The sequence below is a fragment of the Saccopteryx leptura genome, chromosome 7 (assembly GCF_036850995.1).
Source record: "Saccopteryx leptura isolate mSacLep1 chromosome 7, mSacLep1_pri_phased_curated, whole genome shotgun sequence".
NCBI lineage: Eukaryota > Metazoa > Chordata > Mammalia > Chiroptera > Emballonuridae > Saccopteryx > Saccopteryx leptura.
In genome coordinates this window covers 12,846,134-12,869,033 of record NC_089509.1, presented here as the reverse complement: position 1 = coordinate 12,869,033, position 22,900 = coordinate 12,846,134, and the positions used below count along the sequence as shown (strand labels likewise).

Genomic DNA, 22,900 nt, shown 5'->3' with positions numbered 1-22,900 from the left:
TTTTTATAAAAACCACCCACTTTTGCAGTGTGGTCAACCTGGTCCCTCCCACCCACTAGTGGGCATTCCAGCTTTCATGGTGGGCGGTAGCGGAGAAACCAAATGGCGCCACAATTGGCCCACCATGAAAGCTGGAATGCCCACTAATGGACAGGAGGGACCAGGTTGACCAGCACTGCAAAAGTGGGCAGTTTTTAGGAAAAGGTTTGCCATCACAGACCTAGGCGATGGCCATCCACGTGGGCAGCACCATCTTTAACAAGTGAGCGAGCATAATATATCTTATCTGCCAAACAGGGTACAAATGAAGAGCCAGATGAAGAGGTAAATAGGGTGAATTCAAGAGTCCAAATCTCTGTCTCTATGGAGCTGGAGGTGTTCCAACTTCCTAGTACATTGATATGTTTAGTGACAAGGGAGTGTCTTCAAATCTTACCCTTCAGAATTTTGTTTTGTTTGTTTGTTTTAAATCTGGGTTTCATTACTTATTAATGATGGATTAAATCATTGGCCAAGTTATTGAATTTTATCAGCAGACCTTCCACCCACCCTACCTCCAGGCAGGGTTGGAAGTTCTAATCCTCTAATCAGGGGTTTGGATCCTCAGCCCCCACCCAGAAGCTGTTTAGCCACTCTCCCCACACTCTGCACTTGAAGTCACTTATTAGCATACATCTGGAATGTTCAAAAGGAAATTAGATATTAATAACAAAAGGCAGTCCTATTTCTCAGGAAATTCCAAGGGTTTTAAGAGCTGTGTTCTTAGAATCCAGAACAAAAAACAACACAAACTTTACCAAATACTTATTAGTCAGAATTTCTTGTTTTGTCTGTTGTGTTTTGGGGATTTAATTCTAAGTAGGAAAGCCTTGACTTCACTCTTTTCTGTTCTTCATGGAGAATAGTCTTGTGAAAACTACCTTGACATAAGGTGTACAAAATTATTATAGGTGTATATCTTTGTAAAACTATATGAAAAGGTTGTCTAAAATTAATATATTGTATTTTATTTTGTAGGCTTTTGATGCATCAATTCAATTTGCTTGCCTTCTCTTTAGATAGGAAATTAAATAAAATCTATACTTCAAATAAAATTATTTCTCACTTTCAATGTATTCTCCTTCATTTTATTTTTAAATTATTTTCTGATATTAAGACTTTTTAATGATAAAATTATAAAATCAGGTACTGTGTCATTTTATATATAGTTTTATATATAGTTAATTATGTATTTGTGTTTTTTTGTGTTGATCTATTTTACTCTGGGAGTTTAATATAAAGAGTTTCTGTCGTGGCCCTGGCCAGTTGGCTAGGCAGTGGAGTGTGGGCCCAGTGTGTGGAGGTCCTGGGTTCGATTCCCAGCCAGGGCACACAGGAGAAGCACCAATCTGCTTCTCCACCCTTGTCCCTCTCCTTTCTTTCTATCTCTCTCTTCCCCTCCTGCAGCCAAGGCTCCATTGGAGCAAAGTTGGCTCAGTAGTGAGGATGAATCCTTGCTTCCGCCTGAGGTGCTAGAATGGCTCTTGTTGCAGCGCGGTAATGCCCTGGAAGGGCCAAGCATCGCCCCCTTGTGAGCATGCCCGGTGGATCCCAGTCAGGCGCATGCAGGAGTCTGTCTGTTTGCCTCCCTTCACTTCTCACTTTGTAAAAAAAAAAAAGAATACAAAAAAAGCCTGACCAGTCAGTGGCGCAGTGGATAGAGCGTTGAACTGGGATGTGGAGGACCCAGGTTCAAGACCCCGAGGTCACCAGCTTGAGCGTTGGCTGATCTGGTTTGAGCAAGGCTCACCAGCTTGAGCCCAAGGTTACTGGCTTGAGCAAGGGGTCACTTGGTCTGCTGTAGCCCTGGTCAAGGCACATATGAGAAATCAATCAATGAACAACTAGTGAGCCAGGGTGAGGAGTTGATGTTTCTCATCTCTCTCCCTTCCTGTCTTTCTGTCCCTCTCTCTGACTCTCTGTCAAAAAAAAAAAAATACAAAAAGAAAGAGTTTCTGTCTTTAATATGAGTCTTCTTTCAATATAAATACGTATGTAAACTTCACAAAAATACAGTCAAAATCATGAAGCTATAGAATGTCCTGTTTCCTTTTATTGTTATGAACATGCAAATATAAAAGCATTTTGGTTACTTAGAAAGTTCAATCAGTTTTTAATTTTTATTTCTTATAATGAAAATATGAACACTTTTACAGTAATAACAAATAAATAAAGATGGCAAAAATTTCTAATATAGCCTTTAAGTTTTTATACCCATCTGTATGTGCATATTTAATGCAGGAATGAGAATGACTATTTAACAATGTTATGAAAATTTAGATTTTGAAAATATTTATAGATTTAAATATACATTAATCTCTTTGTCATTAAGCTTTTAAAGATTATTGTTTTGTTTTGTTTTTAGGTAACCTTCAAAGCATCAAGACACTCAGTTTCACCAGACTTGAAATATGTTCTTCTGGCATATGATGTCAAACAGGTAAAACAGTGACCTTCTTGGTAAAACTTTTCATTGTGGTGAATTCAGGTGATAGTTCATAGTTTACTTGGGTATCTTCTCACTTAGAGAAAACTTGGCATGTCTAACAACTTCAGGGGTCACTAATGACCAGTATTGTACAAGAGAAGTTTCTAGGCAATGTCCTTTCTTCCATAGCTGACTAGCAGATACCTGGGACAGTGAGCCAAGTGCCAATGCTGGTCCAAGACTATCTCTTTTAGAGAGGAGTGTTTTGGGTTAGCAAATCCGACAAATAGGGCAGTTTGACATTTTCAGACTAGCCTTACTCTATATTTGGATGTTTCGTGTATGTATACAGATCAGGGAATTTTCTTAATGCCTTTTCCCTGAATGGCAGTGTGGACAGTGGGAAGGGACTGGTGAAAATATTTAAGTTATGGTGAATAGTCCTTTGGTGGTGTTGGGAAGATAAAATATATTATGTTCACTTTGTTAAAGATGGCGCTGCCCATGTGGAAGCCCATCGCCCAGGTGATTGCTTGGCATGGGCGTGATTATGTTAATATGTGTTGGGGGAGGACTTTCATGCCAAAAGGTTTTAAAAGGAAGAGAGATCATGTTGTTCCGGGAGAGGAGTGATTATGTTCTAGGAGAAGCCCATGCTGTAGGAAAGCAGAGAAAGGCCACGTGGAGAGAACAGGAGAAGCAGCCAGGATGGCGGAGTGCTGAGGGAGAAGCCATGTTGTGCAGAGTTTGTGCAGAGAGAAGGAGATGGGGAACAGAGGTGAATAAGGCTGGTTAGGTAGAACCTTTGATTCTAGGAAACTTGGATAAGTCAGTAGCTTTGTGAGCACTGAATGAGTGGGTTTTGGAGCCCAGTGTGTGTTTTTATTTGCCCACTGGGTACAAGCTGGGACTAAAGGTAATGGCCCACCAGTTATTGGCTCTGTTGTTTCATTACCGTCTGTCAGAATCAGATGCAAACCTGCACAGGCCAGGCGGCTGTGATGGTGACCGCAGCTACTGGCTTTACAGGTGGTATTTAAGCATAAGCCTCACTATTGTAAAAAATTCTGAAAGTGGGACAAGCCAAAAATTCTGAACGAACAAAACACTAATTCGAATTAGGGTTTCATAATTTTGTTAGAGCTCTATAGTACTATTAAAGCAGTGTATATGGTTGTTAAGTATTTTGTACTTAGATATAATTCACACCATTAAAAAGCAAAGTAAATATTGAAAAGCCAGTTCAGCAGATTAGCTTCTGTGGAAAATAAGTGATTGGAAATCATTCAAGAAAGTTTTATGTACTTTAGGACAGACAATAAAAATTTATATACATTAAGGCTGAAAGCCTCATATAACACATTGAACACTTTTGAGCACATGAAATTTCACAGTTCGAAGGACCTTCTGTTTGATGGTTTTAGTTGTTTGGAATGCATATGTGGTATATTTTTAGATGAAATTATATATATTTTTTAAAATAATTAATTTACACCAGAAAAGTAAGAGAGATTGAAATCAAATGCTTTTTTTTTATAACGTATCTTGGCCTTTTACCTCAAGTTTTGCTGTGTTACCATATTTAATGATATTTTGAAAACCACATGTAATACTAACAAAAATAGTTGACTTTTATAAACAAAAACATTATAATATTTCCCAATTTTTAAAAATAATACTGTTTATTTAAGCAATTTTAACTTAAAATGAGTTCTATATTAAACTGATAATAAACTTTAAAAAAATCAAGTCTTAGTAGCCACAGAAATTAAGGCTAAGTGGAACTGTCAGAGAGATAGACACATCCATAAAAAGGACAGAATAATGCACCCAGAAATAGTCCCATACAAATACACTGAATAGATTTTTGACAAATGTGCAAAAGCAGTTTATGGAAGGGAAGATATAGCCTTGTCAACCAGTGGTTCTGGGGAAATTGGACTTCCATAGTTAAAACAATCCAAAATACATTGACCCAAGTCTTATACTATATAAAAACTCAAAATGAGTTATGGATTTAAATTTAGAAATGTAAATCTTTAAAACTTTTAGGGGGAAAAAAGCAGAAAATTATTGAGATCTATGGCTATGAAAATAGTTTTTACACTATATCAAATTTATAGTGTACACAGGATAAAGTATTGTTCTGTGAAAGACCCTATTATTAAAATATACATTGGGAGAGAATATTTGCAATTTAGATATTCAACAAAAGACTAATATCTAGACTATATCAAGACTCTTTAACTCAGGAGTTACCAAAACACTGTGCAATCAGAAAATGGGAAAAAATATGAGACATTTCATTGAAGAGGATATTCAGATTACAAATAAGAACACAAAAATATAGTTAATATCATTAACCATTAAGTATATGCAAATTAAAAAAAGGGATGTCACTACACTCATATCAAATAACTAACAAAAAATTATGTCAAATATGTAGAAAACTGTATCATTTACACATTGCTTTTGGGAATGCATAATGGTAGGGCTCCTCTGAACTAGAATGTGTAAAATTAGGTTGACTTTGGATATGTGGGCAAAATATATCAAATTTATATGAGAATACAATTAATATCAAAAGTATAAGGTACTAGAATGCTGAGGTTGCCAGTTCAAAACCCTAGGCTTGCCTGGTCAAGGCACATATGGGAGTTGATGCTTCCTGCTCCTCCCCCACTTCTCTCTCTCTCCTCTCTAAAATGAATAAATAAATAAAAAGTATAAGTTAACACCATTAACATATTAAGCAAATCTTACTTTGTGTCTTTTGTTTGATTTATTTTCAGGAAAAATAATTTGTGGTATATCAGTCCTGGATTATTTTAATAAGAAAAGAAAAGATCAAACTAAATTTCACAATCATATCCCACTTTATTTATAACTCATTTTATTTTTTCATGATCTTTCAAGTGTAAACTGATGGAATAGACATTATGCAAGATTGTGTGTGTGTGGGAGGTATGTACAGACAGAGTCATCTTTTAGAAACATACAATCCCATACAAGTAATATGATCAAACATATCTACCACATACATCAAGATAATCATGTTGGAGAAAGAACCATATGCTGGACTTTGAAGATCTAATAAGTATGGATGAAGGAGAAGTGTTCTAGATGGGCAGACAACTTGGGACTTCATGGAAGTAACATGAAGTCTTGAGGGATAGCAGTCAAATCAGACTTACCCACAGGTTGACAATTTGGAGAGAGCAAAACAAAGCTGTAAATCATGTTAAACCCAAATTATGGAATACCTTGAATCTCATTCTATTCTATACAGTTTATAATGAGATAGCAATTTGGGGTTATTGATGGTTTTAGAGTAATTAAATTTTATGCTTAGTGTGTGTGTGTGTGTGTGTGTGTGTGTCAGCATGCAGATGTGCATAATGCCCATTAACAAACATAGAAGAAAAAACACTCACACAAAATCCAAACAGATCCTCTAAAAGTATTTTGGTGTGTTTTATTCCTTTTATTCCCATTTATACATAAAAATAGGGAATCATGAGTCATCATATACTAAGTATTAGGTAGATGCTCTTCTGATTTTAGCAAGGAGATAAGTCAATCTCCTTGAACAGCTGGGAACTGCAGGATGAGACAGATTTAGAAATTTACCCAAGGTCTTTCAAGTAGGAAGTAATAGCTACACCCTAGCAAATTGACTTTGTACAATGATTTGTCTTTATCTTCATTACAAGCAAATGGGCTGAACTAGAAAAACTTAAAGGCTGGATTCCAACTGCTGGTGGTCATAGTGCTTAAATCTGGCGCCTCTGCTGAAGTGCCTCAGTATTTGTGGGATTATCTCTGATAGATCAATGTTTTTATACCTAGGCTCCTTCTCACAATTGCAGTGCTTGTCTGACCTTTGTAAGCATCTCAGTTGGTGACTCTATTTACACAGAAACAGACTGTAAAGCAAAGCAAACAGAAACCTTTAGGTAGATGTCCCTGAAATACTCAAGAAAAGAGCAGGAAATCAGATTATTCTTAACATTTTCTTCCTTTTTCAGATATTAAATTCTCATAATCAAATGTCAAATATATAGAAAAAAGAAGTCCCACCTTATATATCCAGATTGTTAAGTTTATCCAACTATTTTTTAGGATGTAACAAATATTTGAGATAAATATTTCTAGAATAAACAGTATATTATTTGACCAAGGAAAGAGAACCCACAAAATGCTTTTCTCTCTGGCCTGTGACCATCAGTATGAACACTGATTAATGTACACTGTCTCAGCTGGAGTTTTCCTGCCTGCATTCTCGCACCTGCATCCTTGTCTGAAGGGTGGAGAAACGATGAATGATGGGTCCTAGAGAGAAAGACAGTAATGTAGGGTATCACTAATATGTGGATTTCAAAAAGCCAAACTTTGTAAAAACAGAGACAAAATGGTGGTTGCCAGGGGATAGCGGATGAGGGATGGACTTTTTATAGGGTTCAAACTTACAACAAGTAGTAAATAAGCCCTAGTGATATAATGCACAGCACAGTGAATTTAGAAAACAATATTGCATTATAATTACCAAACTCGCTAAGAGACTGAAGTCAATTGTTTGAACTACTTAAAAGAAAGGATAATTATGTAACATGGTAGAGTTGCTAATTATCCTTACAATGGCAATTGCATTACAATATAAATCTATCAAAAGAGGTTATACACCTTAAATTTACACAATGTTATATGTCAAATATATTTCAATTAAAAGAAAAGAGTTCTGGGGCATGGAGGTACAATGTGCTTACATTATCTTTATTTATTTATTTATTTATTTTTTTTTTTATCGAGACAGAGAGAGTCAGAGAGAGGGATAGACAGACAGGAATGGAGAGATGAGAAGCATCAATCATTAGTTTTTTGTTGCGCATTGCAACACCTTAGTTGTTCATTGATTGCTTTCTCATATGTGCCTTGACCGGGAGCCTTCAGCAGACCGAGTAACCCCTTGCTCGAGCCAGGCACCTTGAGCTCAAGCTGGTGAGCCCTTGCTCAATCCAGAAAAGCTAGCGACCTTGGGGTCTCGAACCTGGGTCTTCCACATCCCAGTCCGACGCTCTATCCACTGCGCCACCGCCTGGTCAGGCACATTATCTTTAGTTGGAGAGAATGTCGTGGCCCTAGCAGGTTTTATTCAATCACTCTTGGGTCTTTTAAACACTTTTCCACACTCAAGTTAAACTGATCTTTATAAAAATAAATCTGATTGTCATTCTCTGTTTAAATCTTTCCAGAGTGTTTTGGGATAAAGACCAAAGATCATAACACAATTTACAAGGCCTTGCCTGTCTTTCTAGCTTTACCTTTCACAACTTCCCAGTTTTTTGTTTTTCTTTCTGCACTGCTGGGATTTCCCACAGTTCCTTGAAACACCAGGTCCCTCCCATTATGGGGCTATCACTACTCTTCTGCCGATTGAATGTAAGTGGCCCTTCTTGATGCTTTCTTGGCCCCTGGTTCATATTTACATATTACTGTTTCTATCATTATATTGAGCTTCCATTTATGAGTACATCCCCTTAACTAAACTGTTAAAAGGCCCTTAAAGTCAAGAACTTGCTTTATTCATTTTAAGGCTTATGGAGTTTTCTACAGCAAATGGGACATAGTAAACAGTAAGAATTTGTGGAACTGATGTGTGGATTCTCAATCTTGACTGCACATGAGAATCACCTGGAGAAATTTACAAAGGATTCATGCTTCAGTCCCACCTTTAAGACATTCTGATTTAATTGGCCAGGGATATAGCCCAGATATGGGAATTTTAAAAACTCCAGAGGAGATTGTAATGTGCAGTGAGGATGGACGATCACTGAACTTAAGTGAACTGGCCAATTCCACCTATTAAAGAATTCTGAGACTCTTAACAAGGGAAAGCCAAGAAACAAAAATAAAAATACCAGCCTTTTAATATTGCATCTACTTTGTACCAAAATCTTTCCTTGTAACTCTGTTATAAATTACAATATATCTCTTTATAATAGTTGATACTCTTTATTTTTATTTAGAAATTAAATTTAATGGGATACTGTTGGTCAGTAAGAAAAATAGGTTTCGCCTGATCAGGCAATGGCACAGTGCATAGAGAATCAGACTGGGACACAGACGACCCAGCTTCAAAACCCTGAGGTTGCTGGCTTGAGTGCAGGCTCACCAGCTTGAATGCAGGATCACTGGCTTGTGTATAGGATCCTAGACATGACTCCATGGTCACTGGTTTGAGCCCAAAGGTCACTGGCTTGAAGCCCAAGATCGCTGGTTTGAGCCCAAAGTTGCTGGCTTGAGTAAGGGATCACTCACTCTGCTGTAGCCCCCGGTCAAGGCACATATGAGAAAGCAATCAATGAACAACTAAGGTACCACAACAAAGAATTGATGTTTCTCATCTCTCTCCCTTCCTGTCTGTCTGTCTTTATCTGTCCCTCTCTCTGACTCTCTCTCTCTGTGTCAAAAAAAAAAAAAAAAAAAAAAAAAAAAAAAAAAGGATACACAGGTTTCAGGTAAACATCTCTATAGCATTTAACTGTTGATTCTGTTGTGTGCCCATCACCCAAAGTCAAATCATTTTCCGTCACCATATATTTGTCCCTCTTTACTCCCCTTCCTCTTCCATTCTCTCTGGTAACCCCTTCACTTTTATCTGTCCGTTCTTATTTTTGGTGGAAATACAAAGGATATTCCCAAACTTGCTTAATATGACTCAGGACTGAAACTTAGAGTTTTTCCTGGATACCAGATCTCAGTGCCCGACCCCAGAACAGCAGCACCAGGGTCACCTGGCAGTTGTTGGCAATGCAAATTCTAGGGCCCTGCCCAGAGCCACTGAAGCGGAAACTCTAGGGTGGGCCCTAGAGTCGATCAGGTGATTCTGATGAATGTTGAAGATTGAGAATCACGTGTTTAGTGGGCCCAATTTTTTTAAATCCAAGTGTTCTATCAGAGAAAAGACCTAAGTAGCCAGAAATTACCAGTATACATGACAGTGATTTAGAGAAAATATTATTTAAGACAAAGGATATACTAATTTTTCTCCTTAGTATTTCAAAATAATTTGAACTTGAATTTAATGCCCTACTGTTCCTTTCTGGACCTGGACACTGGTCTGTCCTCATTTGCCCTTTAAGATTGATATTTAATCTGTTATAATTACATGTGGCTTAGTAGGGAGTGCATAGAATTTGGAGCAAAATATTTGAGTACATATTTAAACTATTCATACTTAAATTGCTAGTTGAAGTGTTAACATGCATACACGTGCACATATTATGAGGATAGCCTGCTGCGTATTTGCAAACAACACATCCCTATAACCATCAGCCAGATAAAGAAGTACAACATCACTGTTTCTTTCTACTACCCACCACAAGGGATGCCACTGTTTAAGCTTTTGACAGTTTAGTTTTGTCTATGTACTTTAGGTAGGTGAAAGATAGATAGATAAATATCAATAGATGATAGATAGATAGATTCATAAAATATGTATTATAGATACATAAAATATGTATTATTTTATTTTATGATGTGTCTTCTTTTATACAACACAAGTTTGTGAAATATACCCACATTGTTCAATAGTTGGATATCGCTTCTCAGCCTTGTGTCTGTTCTTATTAGTTAAATAAGTACATGGTTACTTATTCATTTCCCTGATATTTAGTATTCTGCTACCTATACTATAGTTTATTCTACTGCTGATGGGACTGTAAGAAAATGTATATATTTATATGAATAATAGGTTATTTCTCTAATTCTCCCTTTCCTATCCATTGCCCTGTTTCTCCTTCGGCAACCATTTTAAAAAAGGACTTTAGAAGATTGAAGAAACCTTTGTTGAGTACTCATGCCATGCCTCTTATTTGGGAAGTGGGTTGTCAGTTGAAACCTCCCCAAGCCCGTGTTCCTTAGCCCGTGCTATTTCTTGTAGAGGTGGAGACTTAGAGAAGCTAACTCATGTAAGCACCTACTTCACAGTTGCAGAGCTGGGACATAGTCCTATATTTCTAGTGCCAGAGACCCTAGTTTTTTGATCATACTGTCATTTTGAAAAAGTTTTACATATCTTCACAGATTTATGCTGTACTCCAGCATAATTATTTTTCTTTCATTTCAAGTAGCATCAACTGTATTCTAAACAACTAACTGCAAGACAAATGGATTTTTATTACATATTTTGATTTGCAACACTCAGGTAGCATTTATTATACTTCTGCAGACTGAGTTATAATTTTATTTTTATATCTACTTCTTAGCAGTTGTTTCTCAAAAATTGCCAACTAACTTATTGTAGAATGCACTGTGACACCATAAATTTGAAAATATCTTTAAAGAGAAAATATATTTCAAATATGAGGAAATCTAGATATTATGAATCTTGATGATCAGAATATTTGTGGTTAAGATTTGTAACCTAGTATTTGACATTTTCCATATCAGAAAAAGTTATTGTTTTATTATTCTGAGTCATGTTAAGCCATAAATAGAATTTACTATTTAAATCTAGTTTATATTATATATTACCCCATTATATTTGAAATTATTAGTCCATTTGAATTATTGAACAGTTGAGCCTGGCTGGGTGGCTCAATGGATAAAGCATCATCACCAGTTCAGTCCCCAGTCAGGGCATGTACGTACGAGAAGCAATCAGTGAGTGCACAGCTAAATGGAAAAACTAATTGGAGTGGCAGTTGATGCTTCTCTCTATCTCCCTTCCTCTCTCTCTCTTTCAATCAGTGGGAAAATATTTTAAAAAGGTTTTTAAAACTATGTATTTTTAAGCCATCCTTGAAAAGTCAGTTGTGTTTTATATACACATATTTTAAAAGACAAATAGAAACAAGTATTTTTAAAAAAATATTTAAAATAATCCCATTTATTGCTTTTTATTTTATTATTTGGATTAACAATACATATTAAATAGACTACTTGAATAGTAAAACTATTTAACATTGTCAGGTTCCTTATTGTGTTTTGTTTGGGTCAGACACTTTAATTAAATTACTTGTTGTTTTAGCATAATTAAAACTGTCCTTTATGCATAATGGGACATAAATCTTCACAAGAATAAGCTCTTCTGAATAGAACAGTAAAAACTGAGTGAATTTTTAGGATTGTGTCTAGCAGAAGGAGCACATCAGTTACCGAGATACATGAGCTAGAGTTACAGTCCTGTAACTCCATGTCTGAGGCTCTGCAGACAGCGTCAATACTCTCTAAAGTTAGATGTGTTCCTCACGTTATGTTCCTACTGGTCCAGAGCGCAATAGACAAGAACCCCTTTCTGATACATATCTATTTTAACTAAGAAGTAGTCACAGTAAAATGAATCCTGTGTGCACTACTGCCTGAAAAGTAATGCTTCTCTAGTAAATTATCTAATTAATTTCTGCCCCTCAATGCTTCAGTGCTTTACAATTACAGACACATATTTAAGAAGTCTGTGAGTATAGAGGTTCTGCTATTAAGGCTCATATAATTGGGCACACTAATGTTTCAAATAATTCTATTAATAAAAACTCAGGGAAATTGTAGCATTTTAGGAAAGAGACTATATTCAAATATATGGGACTTGATGCTGACTTTGAGAGCCTCCTATCTTCCAATGCCTATAAAATGCTCTTTCTATGTTGTGTTGTAGCTGCTGCTAAACTGACTTCCTCATTAACCTCCTTATTACTAAAAAAAAATGGAAAAAAAAAGGAAGACTGAATTCATCTCTTTTTGGAGTCGCTGTTAATGTATTTATCAGTTTATCACTATTTCACCTACATGGTATTTATTTTCTTTTAATTTTGGAAATATGTTTATTATTGAAAAACTGAGAATACTGAAAAAATATGAAGATAATTACAGTGCTTGTATTTTATTTATCTTGTAGAGGAAAACCACTGTTAATATATTGATTTATCCCATTTAAGTCTTGCTTATGTCATAGGTATGTATATTTTTCCCATTTACCAATAAAATCATTAGAATACTTAGAGAAACAGTATATTAGCAAAATACTGTCATACCAAGTGTTAAGGTCTTGTTTTGGTAACCTAATACTGTGTAATTTCTTCCAACTTTAGTGGCATAAAGCAGTATATGATTATAGTCATGGGTTCTGTGCATTGGGAGTTCTTCAAGGGCTCAGCTGTGCAGTTCCTGCCTGTGGGCTCTTACATGATTGCTCTCAGAAGTCTGTTATGGCTGCGGTCATCTGTAGGCCTCACTGAAGCAGGAGAGTCTGCTTCCAACGTGGCTACCATATAGTTGGCAAGTTCATACTGGCTGTTAATGGACAGCCTCCGTGTTTCTCCAGGTGAACCTCTCTATGAGGCCACTTGATGTCCTCATGGCACAGCAGCTGGATTCTCTCAGAGCGGGTGAGGCAAGAGAGCAGGTGGAGTCTGCAATGCCTTTTTTGATCAGCTTGGGACTCACAAACCTTCAGCACCACTATATTCTTCTCATCACACAGGGGCAGCTGTGGGAAGAGAGTGCACTAGGCCCTGCAACCAGGAGATGAGGGCCCTTGGCTTTCACAGATCCTGAGATGAGGAAATTGAATTCTGTGATTTGGACAATACATCATGAAAACACGGTAGTATTAGGTGGAGATGGCATGCTGAATGCTGGTGTAGCTGATGGCTTTAAAGCTGGCTAACTACGTGGTGATCAATTAATTAAAATTATACATGAGAGCCTCTAGTCTATTATTTTCATGTACCTTTCCTGTTTAGTATGATTAAATCTGTCTTAATAAAATAAACGAATACATGCAAAAGTTTTGAATGAGCAAGCTAGAACCAAAAGTTGACTTAGTAGAGTACATAATCAAAACTACAGATAATCTAGAAAAAGAATGTTGGCCCAAGTCAACACACGTGCTTTATGAAAATTGTGGTTCTTAAAATATAAGATTGTGGTAGAAACTGATATGCTAACTTGGATGTTTTATTGGCCATAAACTCCCTATAAACTTAGACTGTTGCATGAGCTTTAAAAACTCTATATGTATATAGGCCAACTTAATAAAATTAAACTATGTAGAACTGTACTGTCCAGTACTGTAGCCACTGGCCACATGTTGCTACCAGAACTTGAAATATGGTTAGTTTAAATTTAGTTGTGATATAAGTATAAAAATATACACTTCAGATTTTGAAGACTTAGTAAAAGAAAGTAAAACATTATTACTGAATCACAGTTATAACATGTTAAAATAAAGTTTGTATACATTCAATTAAGTGATATATTTGTAATTTATTTCACTGGTTTTTATTTTTTATTAATATGGCTACATAAAGTTAAGCCTATATATATATATATGGCTAACAGTATATTTCTATTGCTCATACTGCTCTAGATAGAACACAGATGGTTAACATTCTGGTATTCTGAGTACCAATTGGAAACACCTGGGACCCTGGACCCAACTGCAGACATGTATAGAAGATAATCGTAATTCTCAAAAATTTAGAAATGATAATGATGCAGTTAGATATGTAGTTGTGTGAAGAGACAACTTGGAAAAATATGAGGAGAATAGAAGATATGTTGAGTATGTTGAAGGGCTATCAGAGAGAATAAAAATAAGATGTATTTCTCAAAGTAAACTTAAGACCATTGATATTAAATGGCATCAAGAAGACAGATTTTGGTTCAGTATAAAAAGGCCTCTGTAACAATTGCTTGTTCAATAATTCAGAGAACAGTGTGGGAGGCAGCAGCTACTTTCTTTAGAAATTTCCGGAAGTGAATGGGTAACCGTCCATTAAAGGCATTGCGCAAAAAATTTTTGCATGGGTGAACTGTGTTGGGATAGTTAAATTTCACAGTCTTTCATTAATCTAAGAAAGATAACACTTTTCCCTCTGAAAGACATCATTCCATAAACACAGGAAGAAAGAGATGTGTGACCCTCCAACTAATGTGTCAGGTTTGAAATCTTGCAGAATATACAGTCCCTGACCCTTCTTGCTAAGATTTCAAACAAAAGCAGTAGAGTATGCTTTATTTAGTTATATACATTTTAAATAGGATTAAATACAGGATAACTTTTCAGAAAAACAATAACAATAATAATTCTCACTGAAACAGAAAACTTCAAGTTAGATATAGACAAACAGAATATGCACACATAAAAGAAGTCCAAAAGTAGTGTTTTCTGAATATACCAAGAAATAATGTATCCTTGCTAGTTGGAGCTTAAACTAAATTTAATTGTTTTTATGTTGTCTCTTTTAAAAAGAAAAACAGTTAAACCATGTGTGTTGGTAATTAACCGGCTCAAAGATAATATATGGTGTAGGGAGCCTCTTAATTAGCCAAATGAAGGAAATCTTAGCATTTCTGAAGAATAATGTAGGAGATACTGTAATTACAGTAATGAAGCTATGAATCTTTAAAAGATCTGAGCCAGAAAATGACCAAGACTAATGGTCAAAGAGTTGAGACTTTGCCCTGGCCAGTTAGCTCAATCAGCTAAGAGTGTCATCCTGAAACAACAAGGTGTAGGTTCATCCCCAGTCAAGGCACACATGGGGAAAACAAGCAGTGAGTACATGGCTGAGTGGAACAAGTGATGCTTCACTACCCCTCCCCCTTCCTCTCTCTGTCTCTAAAAAATAAAAATAAAATAAAAAATAAAAACTAAGCCCGGGATGGATAGCTGTTTGGAGTGTCATCTCAGAGTACAGAGGTTGCTGGTTTGATTCCTAGTCAGGCCACATACAGGAGCAGCTCAATGTTATCTGACACTTTCCTTCCCTCTCTCAAAAAAATTAATTAATTAAAAACATATATAGATATATACATATATACATATATACATATAGATATAGATATATATTGAGACTTCACTTTTAAGGGCTACATTTTTGTTTACATAGAAGATATAATCCAGTGTACCTTAAGCATAATGGAGTACCCACAACTATACTTATGTTTACTTATTTATACTTAATTGTGTTTAAATTTTTATACAATTTTTCACTCTTGTGCCTTTGATGTCATTTAAGATGGAGCTTAATCTGTGTGGTATCCCAACAGCAGGAACTGTGCAGGTGCACACTCTTGTCACTTGTTTGTTTTTGAATAGGGGGAGGTGGGAGACAAACCTTCACCACATGGTGAGAAAGAACAAATTAATTCCCCACTTTATTAAATTTAAATTTTATGTTTTAATTACAGTTGACATTCAATATTATTTTATATTAATTTCAGGCATACAGTATAGTGGTTAAACAATCATATAATTTACAAAGAGTTCCCATTGATAAATCTAGCGCCCAGCTGGCACCATACACAGTTATTACCATATTAACGACTATATTCCCTGTGCTGTACTATATATCCCTGTGACTATTTGCACCTACCAATTGGTACTTCTTAATCCCTTTACTTTTTTTACTCAGCTCTTAACCCCTCCTCCGATCTGGCAGTCTGCAGTTTGTTCTCTGTATCTGTTTCTGTTGTTTGTATATTTTGTTCATTAGATCCCACATATAAGTGAAATCTTTCTCTGTTTGACTTATTTCACTTAGCATAATAGCTTCTAGGTCCATCCATGTTGTCACAAATGATAAGATTTCATTCTTTTTTTAATGGCTGAGTCATAATTCATTGTATATATGTGCCATTGTTTATCCAGTAGTTAACTGATGAGCACTTCTGTTGTTTCCATATCTTGGCTATTGTAAATAATGCTGCAATGAATATAGAGGTGCATATATCTCAAAAAAGATTAAAGCTTAAATATAAGACTTGAAATTACACAATTTTGAGAATAAAACATAGATAATAAAATCTCTGACATTTCTATTAGCAATATATCTTTTTTATATATTTCCTCAAGCAAGGGAAACAAAAGAAAAAAATAAACAAATGGAACTACATCAAACTAAAAAAGCTTTCGCACAGCAAAGTTAACTATCAACAATAGGAAAAGACAATCCATTGAATGGGAGAACATGTTCACCTATGCTATATCTGATAAAGGGTTAATATCAAAAGCTTATAAAGAACTTACACAACTCAACACCAAAACCCCCTCAAACAATCCGATTTGAAAATACAGATTTCCAATAAACATATGAAAAGATGCTCAGTGTCACTAATCATCAGAAAAATGCAAATTAGAACCACAATGAGATATTCCTCACACTTGTCAGAATGGCTGTCATCTATAAATCAATAAATGCATTGGTGAGGATGCGGAGAGGGGACTCTTAGCACTTGGTGGGAGTGCAGACTGGTGCAGCCACTGTGGAGAACGGTATGGAGGTTCCTCAAAAAATTAAAAATAGAACTACCTTCTGACTGAGCAATCACACTTCTGGGTAAATAGCTGGAAAAAATCAAAACAATATTTCAAAAAGATCTATGCATCATCCTTGCTTATTACCAATCTTTCAATACCCCATCTGAAACTAAGAGAACGTCATCATACTTTGCAGAGATGACGAAAAGCCAGAGTATTTATATGAAAGTTGACCCTCATGAAAGAGATAAATTAAATAAGTGAGGTTCTTCACATATAATTTTTCACCTAAATTAGTTTTGAACCTATAATTTTCCCCTTAAATTTCTGAAGTGTCTGATTGACAATATTAATCAATTTTTTTTCTGAACAGAAAAAAATTTCTGCCTATAATATTTCAAATGCAAAAACATTAATCATTTCCAATATAATGGTATCACTTTGTCATCATTACTTATCTTTATGTATGAAGTTGAGAAATAGTTTTTAATTTTTTCTATGTAATTTCATTTTACCCACTGTGTATGCCTATCATATATACTCACACATTCTGGGAGTTGAGCATTTTATTAATAATCATTTTTATTTGCAGATTTAATAATACCTTCAAAACAATGGATGCATTCTCACTCTCGTAATTGACAAAATTAATTTTGCACTTATAGGTGCAAATGCAAAATACAGACATCGCTAAAGAGAGTGTGAAAGGATTTTTATAAATAATGAATGTTCATAGTCAAGATGTTATTAAAGAATAGACATTTAAAATCTGACTAATTGACCTGTGGATTAAATCTGTAGTTATTAGTTATTCATTTATAAAATAATGAGGTCTTCATTTTCAGAAAAATGTCTCATATTACTATAGAATATGTCAACACATATAGTCCTTTTTTCTGTTATTGCACATTTGAGTTATTTCAGATTTCCCCACTACCCAATAATGTGTGATGATCATCCTTGCATTTAAAACTGTGTCTGCATTTCTGATAAATCACTATGTCAAATGGTAGTAATTTTGTAAGGGTTACTAAAGCCTATTACTGTATTTGTTTCTAAGAAGTTTTTCTCAAGTAAGACTTCCTCCATGTCTGTATTACTGTGTGTGTGGTTTTTTCTTTTTTTTAATTTAACCTTTTAAGCATTATTAATTTTTGGATGAGAAAATTTGAATAAAAGTTCAAGAGATTTGATGAAGACCTTCTAGATAATAGCAGAACTGGGATCAAACTCAAAGGTCATGATATTAATCACAAAGATTTTAAAAGTAAAATATATTCATTAATCATAAATTCACGGCTATTCATAGGAAGCTTACTGCATGCCAGCACAGTCCACGTGCTGTGGTTCTGGACTGAACAGCAGCGAGTGAGAATTGTCCACTGAAGCTGGCATACCCAGAGGAAGAAAATAAAGAAAATAGATAAGTAAATTATATAACATGTTAGTGCTAGGTAGATTTTTTTTAAACTTTTTATTTACTTTTACTTTTAAATAAAGATTTACAAAGTTGCAATATCCATCTGCAAACTTCTCCCACTGGTGACAACTTGCATAACAACAATGCATTATCCAAACCAAAAATCATTTAGCAAAAATCATCCGCACAATAAAATTAAGAAAACTACAGATCTTAACAGATTTTACCAGTGTTTGGGATGCCTTTGCATAAAATTCTGTTTCATTTTATCAGGTGTAGCCGGGCCGCAGCACCGCAGCTGAGATAGAGATCTGTTCTGCGGCACAAAGGAAATGGCCCTGCTGCTCCTTTCAGAGTCATCCCTCCCTTTCCTCTCCGTTTCTGGCGACCGCTGTGCTCCATCCCTGTAATTAGCTACCTCCAGAATTGTATATACATGGGAATCAGGCAGCTTAGAAAAACATTTTTTTCCCATTCAGTAGAATACCCTTAAGATCCATCCAACTTGCCACATGTTCTCAATAGTTTGTTCCTTTTTGTTGCTGAGCAGTGTACAGAGATCTATAAAGCAACAAAAGAAATGCCATTTGAAAGGGTGTCCTTTTCAGTGAGGTGGTTTCTGAAGTCGTTCCTGAAGAAGTGACCCAAGCACCTAGTTATAGATGTGAGACAAGGTTTATGTGCAAATCTGGGGAAGAGAGTCTTAGGTGGAGGGGATATGAAGACCTTCATCCTGAGTAAATTTTGGTGCAGAAATAAAGCTCAGCATGGCCAGAGCAGTGGAAAGACAGCAAGCACACAAGGTGACTTCAGAATTAACAGGGGGACAGAACTTATAAGGCTCTGTTAACCTCCACAGTTACTATAATAACTGCAGACTATTTAAGTGTAATGACTCAGCATTTTCCCATGAAGTTTCTTCAGAAAGGTGGAAGAGTGAAAGGATTCTTTGATCTCTGGCTGTCTAGTAAAAATGAATACTTTATACTACCAAAATAATCTTTATTGGAATTTCATCTTTAAAAAGGACTAAATCAACTTTATATTCCACTTCTGAAATGTTTATGTTGATTTTTCGCAAGTCTTCAATTGTATTTGGCATGAGGTGAGAAGCACACAGATTTAATTTTTTTCATCATCCATGACAAAATGGTGGGTACAGATCTCTCTCAGAGGACACAAAAGTCTTAAGAATTTACTGGAAGAACAGAGATGGCAACTAAGGGTCAGAGGGCATTGCCTAAGGGTGGGGGTCTTCAGCACAGGAAAATCTAGCGGCAGATGGAGCAAATGGAGGTAAGTGTTGCCAGACATTCTCTGTGGTTCTTTGGGGTCATGACAGATGGCAAGCATGAAGTAGGCCTGCGAGAAAGTCCAGTTCATTTGGGAAATTGTATGACCTGAGCTAAGTCTTGCCCTTTCATTTTGTCTAAGGATAAGGGGTGTAAGTCTCTTTGATAGACCCTAAAGCCAGCTCGGTAAATGAACAAAGTTCAGGCAGTTAAAGTTTGTGGCTATTAATGAAAACTGACTGAATTGGTGCTGGGGAGAGCTGACAATCCTAATTTTCGTGACAAACATGCTCATATATATAAACTCTAAGGTGAAAACAAAGCCAAATACATAGATGTTCACTTATTTCAACTAACAACTAGCTTCCCCATGCAAACTTTGTCTAATCTGGCCTGTAAATGTAATTGGAAACCTGCTGGTCTCATTATTATAAGCTCTATTTCCATCATCAAATATAAACTCCCAGAGGGCAGATGCTGTTTTTTTTTTTCTTTCATTTACTTTCCCTGTCATGCCTAGAATGTAATAGAAAGCTGTAAGTATTCAGTCACTGTTTGTGAAAAGGACACGTTTCTTTTACATCAAACATCACAAGTTATGTAATGAAAACTGACTGAATTGGTGCTGGGGAGAGCTGACAATCCTAATTTTCGTGACAAACATGCTCATATATATAAACTCTAAGGTGAAAACAAAGCCAAATACATAGATGTTCACTTATTTCAACTAACAACTAGCTTCCCCATGCAAACTTTGTCTAATCTGGCCTGTAAATGTAATTGGAAACCTGCTGGTCTCATTATTATAAGCTCTATTTCCATCATCAAATATAAACTCCCAGAGGGCAGATGCTGTTTTTTTTTTTCTTTCATTTACTTTCCCTGTCATGCCTAGAATGTAATAGAAAGCTGTAAGTATTCAGTCACTGTTTGTGAAAAGGACACGTTTCTTTTACATCAAACATCACAAGTTATGACTTGCAGGTGCATGTAGAAATGTGACTACTGCTGTCAAGAGTTCTAGACAATACTTTTAATGAACACCGACATCTGATTATTATTTCCCCTACTTCTAACAAAGAATTAAGAGAAGAAACCTGTCAATAATCAATAGGCAAAAGCAACCATTGTGTTTATTTGAATGCCTGCTGTGTAAGTGGCATTAGTATTAAATGGCTTTTTATTTAACAACTGTATCTTCAAGCAGGGAACATTACTTATCTGAAAGAATTCCAAGTAGTCCCCCCCCCCCACACACACACACACTGTATAGTTAAGGGGAAAAAAATTAGAAAAAGACTGTCACATGCTTACTTTTTTCCTCAAAGTCTGAGACAGTGAAACTGACAAATTAAAATGTGATTTAAACTATTTATAATGTTGTGTTACAAAACCAATATAAAAATAAAAACTCATTTATGATGTCAATTATAGGATATTAAATAACCCTTATTGAAATGTTAATATAGTCAGTTTTCTGGAATTACAGGTGTTTGGTGCACCTGTTTCAATTTCATGTTTTTATAGTAAATCCTCCCCCTTCTGCAGAGGTGTCATGGATGGTATGGTGAAAGACAAACCATTGTTATTGCTTCAGATCCTTTAATGCTGAGATCAGGTTTCCTATTTATGCTCATTTCTACAAACTCACATCTTTAAAAATTAGGTGTGAAAGTGTAATCTTGATAGAGGCCATAGGAAATACAAGACAGCTTGGTCAAGGTTGTTAACCTCAGAGAATTATTTTGTATTTGTCCCATTATTCATTACAGCAGAAATTTAACCATATATCCTAAAAGTGCATATTCAGCCTTTGTTTTGATCAAGAGTAAAAGTTTGATTAAAGGATTTCAGTCTGGCTCAGGGTCAAAGCCAAATTAGGCCAATTATGTTTAGACCAGTTCTCACCTGCACTTGCTATCCTTAAGGGCAGCATAATGCAAGCCGTTCATGCACATGCTGCTTAAAAGTTGGAGTTCCACATAGAAACAGGTGCTGCATGTTCCTCACCTGCCAGCAGAGGTAAAGCGAATTTTGCAAATGAGGTTAGTTATAGTTTGGGCATATTTCGTCTTGTATTTTCTGTTTGAAAAAGAAAGAATGACCACTGAAATGTTGTCGTGACTGTTTATTGCCTCTCTTTCTGATAAAGGAGGTGCTCTGGTAGGGCTACCAAGAAATTTCAGAATGTTTATGTTTAAAGGGGACTTGAGAACACCCTGATTTATTGCCGAGGAAATGGGCGCCCAGAAAAAATCAAATGACTTAAAGTTAGGCAGGGGTACAGTTTGGCCTAGATGTTAAGTCTTCAGATTCTCATGTCAAGGACTTTTTCACATTATTCTTTAAAACATTCCATGTTGAGGGGAGAGGAAAATTGCGTTCCCTCCAAAAAAGTTCAGAAAAGCCACATGTATCTTAATCCCTTTCAAAAACTAACTGCACGTTTCCACACATCTACTCCTTCATTCCTAAACGGACGTCAGGGCAGTGCTAGGAAGGAAGAGTGAGAATAGTCAGATGTCACGCCTGGCTTTCTTTGGAGTTTATACTCTAGTAGGGAAATTTGTTTACACAGAAGAGGTATAATAATACATGGGAGCAAGGACTAGTTTCCAAAAGTCAGAGAACACTGAAAATTCCCAGAAGAAAACATCAAAACTCTACATGGACGATTAAGTAGGAATTTTCTAGGGTTAAAAAAATAAAGTAGGAGGATGCTCAAGTATTTTACAGAACCAGAGTCCCAACAGGCCCTAGCATGTGTGCAGAGCAGTGAGAACCTTAGAGTGGCAGGAATGTTGTAAATGAAGTGTGCATATGGTTCAGAAAAAATTTAATTTGTCTACTTCCTAATTATTTTCATCTTTGAAGTTAGTTGTGTGTCAGGAATTCCCAATCTTCAATCACTTAAAGGTTCACAAAGAGTAGATGAGGGTTTTTAAAAGTATTTTTAATTACAGTCCACATTCAGTATTATGTTAGTTTCAGTTGTACAGCAGTTAGACATTTATCGTATTTTTCGCTACATAAGGCACAACTGACCATAAGACACACCTAGGGTTTTAAAGGAGGAAAATAAGAAAAAAAAATGTTCTGAACCAAATTGTGTGTTAAAATATTTAATAAAATACTGTATTTTTCGCTCCATAAGACACATAGGCATTTTACCCTCCCCTTTTGGGGAAAAAAAGTGTGTCTTACAGAGTGAAAAATATATAATTTTTTTTTTTTTTGTAATTTTCTGAAGTTGGAAACGGGGAGGCAGTCAGACAGACTCCTGCATGCGCCCGACCGGGATCCACCCGGCATGCCCACCAGGGGGCAATGCTCTGCCCATCTGGGGCGTCGCTCTGTTGCAACCAGAGCCATTCTAGCGCCTGAGGCAGAGGCCATAGAGCCATTCTAAGCGCACAGGCCAACTCTGCTCCAATGGAGCCTTGGCTGCGGGAGGGGAA

The 22,900-nt window shown here is 36.0% G+C and overlaps 1 protein-coding gene across 4 annotated transcripts in view; it reads left to right on the top strand.

Moving 5' to 3' along the window:
• The window catches only part of DPP10 (dipeptidyl peptidase like 10), a 680,612-nt gene that overhangs the window by 361,748 nt on the left and 295,964 nt on the right, over window positions 1-22,900 (top strand). For all 4 annotated transcript variants that reach the window (XM_066345442.1, XM_066345444.1, XM_066345441.1 and 1 more), the window contains exon 5: window positions 2,405-2,479. In XM_066345442.1, coding sequence (XP_066201539.1) covers window positions 2,405-2,479 — 75 coding nt within the window. The remainder of the gene's footprint in view (window positions 1-2,404; window positions 2,480-22,900) is intronic.